Source organism: Liolophura sinensis, chromosome 12 (assembly GCF_032854445.1).
Source record: "Liolophura sinensis isolate JHLJ2023 chromosome 12, CUHK_Ljap_v2, whole genome shotgun sequence".
In the NCBI taxonomy this organism is placed as follows: domain Eukaryota; kingdom Metazoa; phylum Mollusca; class Polyplacophora; order Chitonida; family Chitonidae; genus Liolophura; species Liolophura sinensis.
Window position 1 is genome coordinate 375,635 of NC_088306.1, and position 4,754 is coordinate 380,388.

General features: G+C 42.5%; 1 protein-coding gene across 1 annotated transcript; it reads right to left on the reverse strand.

Annotated features, from left to right (window-relative positions):
* Positions 1-1,496: 1,496 nt before the first annotated feature.
* On the reverse strand, positions 1,497-2,624 carry LOC135479300 (zinc finger protein SNAI2-like). The gene has a single exon (XM_064759122.1). It carries the CDS (start codon positions 2,622-2,624, stop codon positions 1,512-1,514), a length of 1,113 nt encoding a protein of 370 aa, XP_064615192.1. The 3' UTR covers positions 1,497-1,511.
* Positions 2,625-4,754: the final 2,130 nt, after the last annotated feature.

Sequence of the window (4,754 nt, forward strand, 5' to 3'; positions counted from 1 at the left end):
AGGATTTCTGACACAATTTACATTATTTCCCTCTCAAAGATTTATGAACTGCACTGCTTTTTTATAATTGAGCTTCGAACGAACGGTACATCATGCTGATATCCGACGATTACCCCCATCGTCACCCAGGCAACGTGTTTCTAGGTCTGTGAACAGTGACAAATAAAATGACGTCATCTGATCAAGCACAAAACTTTACAGAAACAGTATTATGGCTTAAACATCAACATCAATATCCCATTGCCGGACTACAAGGGCCCATTGTTTAAAAGTTTTGTAAAATTTACGCCAGACTTAAATTTCAATTCAAGACTCCCATGTTATTGTACAGTCATATATAATGAAGAGCTTTAGTCTTCAACAACTGGTGGCATATATGTTGGATATTGCCTTTGCATTAATTTGTAGCACATAGCACTTATTATAAATTTGTGGCACATTCCCTTATGCATGATTTTGTAGCATAAATTTGTAGCACATTCCACTTATGCATGAATTTGTAACATGAATTTGTAGCACATTCCACCTAAGATTGAGTTGTAGCACATTTCCCTTATGATTAAAGTTGTAGCACATTCCACTTGTGTATGAAATTGTAGCACATTCCACTTATTTCTGAATTTGTAGCACATGCCACTTATTTCTGAATTTGTAGCACATTCCACTTATTTCTGAATTTGTAGCACATTCCACTTATTTATGAATTTGTAGCACAGACCATTTAAATGTATGTATGAATTTATAGCAAATTCCACTCATGATTAAATTTGTAGGAACATTCCGCTTGTGAGTGAAAGTTGTAGCACATTTGAAAACGTGTGACCTCGTCTATGTCCCGACACGATATACGATCAGGAAAACTGTTTTTACATTTACAGTATATGTGGTTTCTATTAAAGAATATGACTGGGACACAATATAATTGGTTGACTGAGTGAGTCAGCCTGAAAGCAACACGGAAGTAGTACGTAATCCAACGCTAGGTCTGCTAACACAGTCACGACTACATGATTTCAGAAAGACACCTCAGCCATAGATACGACTTGCATGTCCTACTTTCCCCAAAATTACGCATTACATCTACATGGAAGTAAATTTCTATAGTTCTAAAACATCCTGTGGTAAATTTTGTGCAGCTGACATTGTTAGAATTTTAATTGGAGTCATATCTTTGGTTCAGATCACAAATACCAAAGGTAATACGCACAGCTTCTTTGTTAACGTAACTCACAAGGTTTCACGTGTATCCCACAGCTGAAAGTGTACTGCCATTTAACTTACACAAAACCTAGACCATCGTTTAAATAAATAGCCATTTCGCCGTGATGACGAGCTATTAGGCCTACCTGCCAGCGAACTGATCAACAGGAATTTTACAACAATTTTCTACAGATGTTACATCTGTCTGTTACATCAGCACAGTAAACTTAGTCACTAGAGCCGATGGCTTGTCAGATAAATCGCTTTGCACGAGAGGTGAGAACAATCACACACAATCTGATCAGTAAAATTTACCCACATTCAACGTCCACGTCTTCTTCAGATAGACTGTCCTCAGATTCAGACATGACGTCATTCACCGCCATCATTCTGTCTGTAGCAGACGACAGGTCGATCGCTGAGCACGTGACGGTGGAATCTGGCGGAGCAGGGGAAGAATCCCTATGGCGTGTGGTACTGGATAACACAGACACTTCCTCCTCGTCCAGGAACAAAACATTCGAGTCCGTTTTGGAATCCACCATTGGCATTTTGGCTGAGCGATCATGAATCTTTTTGTGTCTTTCCAGATTGCTCTTGTGACTGGTGGCGTAGTCGCAGTGTGGACAGCTGTAATCCTTCCGCCCACTGTGTACCGATAGGTGGCGCTTCAGCAGGGCCTTTCTACAAAATCTTCTGCCGCAGTAAGGGCATGAATATCCGTTGTGATGGAATATCATGATGTGTTCACGGAGAGAGGCTTTGGTTTGAAAAACCACACCACAGCACTCCAGCACTTTCTCACAAGTCTCATGCATGGTGGCGATATGCCTCTTCAAGTTATTCCGCCGGTCTGTGACGTAGCGACAGTGTGGGCACGGGAACAGTTTGCCCCTGAACGTATTACAAACTAACATGGCCAGTTCTAGATAGTCTCTATTAATTATCGGCTCCTTAGCAGACCAAGGTCCGAATCCCGCCAACTGACCAGCGTTCAAAGCTTCCATCGGCACCATCGGAAAGTATCCCAGACCATTCCATCCAGGTATCGGCTGCTGCAACATGGCGGAGTTCAGGGATGCTATGGTAGCGCGTGTCAGATCTGGAGGAGGGTCTCTGTTGAGTGAAGGAATGGCGGTGTTAGACGTCGGTCCAGTAGTCGAGTGACCTCCCCTGGCCGCCAGGTGTCCGCCGGTGAGCGGTCTACATGCACTATGACCCAGCATGTTCCTCTGTAAACTGTTAAGCCCGAGGGCCATTTCGGAGACCAAACCTGTCGAAGGCGGCGCTCCTCGGTCCCGGGGAGTGCGGGTGTTAAGTGGGTGGAAGCTGGGAGGGAGAACGGTGCCTGATGTCGTGGAAGTGACGGTGGCGGATGGACCAAAGCTGACGGCTGCCGGCATTCTGGGGGACGAACACGTCATGTCGGTCTCTCGTCCCCTCTCCTGACGTGATCTGTATCAGCAAAAGAAAAAACCGAGGTTTTAATACAACTGTTACACAGCATAGTACGGCATATATAGGTATAATACACAACCATGGCGTCACCAACCATGAAATGATATCAGATAGGAGGTGCTGATTGCACGGGGTGGATGACAATCCGCGTCAACAGTGATTTATTATCCGTTGTGAGAACGTTGGGAAGCCAGAATAAGTGGATCATCTTTAACTGTCTATCAAATTTATGAAGCTCCGAGCGGGAGTCTTAAGCGTAGAGCCGGTCACAATGGGTCTCCAGATAGGCGAAGTAGATTGTTAGAACACTCGTTTATGAAACCCACCAGGGGTCTGCCTTATACCGGCTGATTTTTCACGATTCGCCTGGCCCTAAAGCTCCTATATCATGGGCTATTGTGTCCACGGCTTTGTTGCCTTCTTGACAAAAATTGACGAGCAGGTTTTCTGTATAGCTTTGCGTCAACACCACTAAGAAAGTCTCCGCCAAATTGTCGGCAGCCGAAAGAATCCCAAATATTTTATTGAGGGCTATATACCTGGTCATGGTTGAAAGGCCATGAGTAGACTGTGAGGAATCGTGTAGACGTGGAGAAAACAGCAGAACTGTGTATGAGAGACTCCTCAGTTGCACAGATCTCTCGACTTCAGCAACTGTTCTACGTAAATAAAAACGACATATGGGCTTGTGGAAACCATCTGTCTACATCTGTCTACATCTGTCTGTGTAGATACATCCGGGTTCTTAGTACGTCTATTATATTTTTATCAATGGTCTATTAATGTGTTACTGCTAACTATCTTCAAATAAACAGCAGCATTGTTAGATGAGAGTTATTTTGTAAAAGACCCACACTAAAATCACTCCATCTCCCAACATCCCAACTGTAGCGTACAAGACAATTTCAGGAAGACGTCGTCTGTTTGTAAAAGCTAAAGCAAACTTACATTTCGAACTCCTATTTCATTTTTATGTCAAGTACTAAGATACAGAAATATAGCAGCTATAAAACGGACTGTTCGCATGTAAGAGCTATCAGAAAGGCACGTACGTCTAACTAACGGTTCATGTTGGATGCGTGTAGGTGCTGTGACTAAGACACTTACAGCTGAGTGACAGTTTAATAAGTTCCGTCCATACAAAGTCTGTTATGTCAGTTGTAATGAAATATCCTTCATCACTACGGTGGCATATCAGAGAATTATGGGAAAACGTGTTTCATTTCTAAGCGCTAGAGCAAAATCAAGTTTTGAATTGGTATTTTGTTGACACATCAGCTGTTAGGAACATGGAATGTTTGTGTGGGTGTTGTCATGCTCTGGTATCTATAAGATACTTGTATATTTTACCAACAGCTCAAGTAGTTCCGACAGAACAAAATCTACGTGAATGAAATGAAATGAAACACCTCGTGACAATCTTTTTCGGCTCAAGCACAAAGAAAAAAATTAGAATGAACATCTCGGTTCCGGTAAGTCCCACCCAAACTATCAGTCAATAAAAAGAAAAGCGGCAAATAAAAGAAAAAAGAATTCCTCAAACCAGTGGACATGATTGAGAACGCAGTGTACGTAAAAGACATATCATAACTAAAACATCGCCCTCACAAAATATAAATCTCAACTAAAGTTAAAACTGTTAGGTCTATTAAGGATCTTCACCGAGACGATAAGATGCTTGTCCAGTAACTAGCCTAAGGACACATCAGGTGTTTTGTGTTTTATACTTAGTTACAGCACGTGATGGTTGGCAAATGATCACACGTAATGGGTGAATTATAGCCTCATGTCAAATTACCTCACTTGTAGGGTTTATCTAACTGTTAAATGCTTAATCAGCAGACAGCACACAATGACTAACATCATAGCTTAAGCAGATCTGGGTCAAAATGCAATGAAATAAGCAGGTTTCATGATGGATGACGGCCTTATGTGTGATCGGCATGACGGCCTTATGTGTGATCGGCATGACGGCCTTATGTGTGATCGGCATGACGGCCTTATGTGTGATCGGCATGACGGCCTTATGTGTGATCGGCAGATTGTATTGTCTCAAGAACAGTCTATCCCTGATAGCAATACTTTCTCTTCAAACA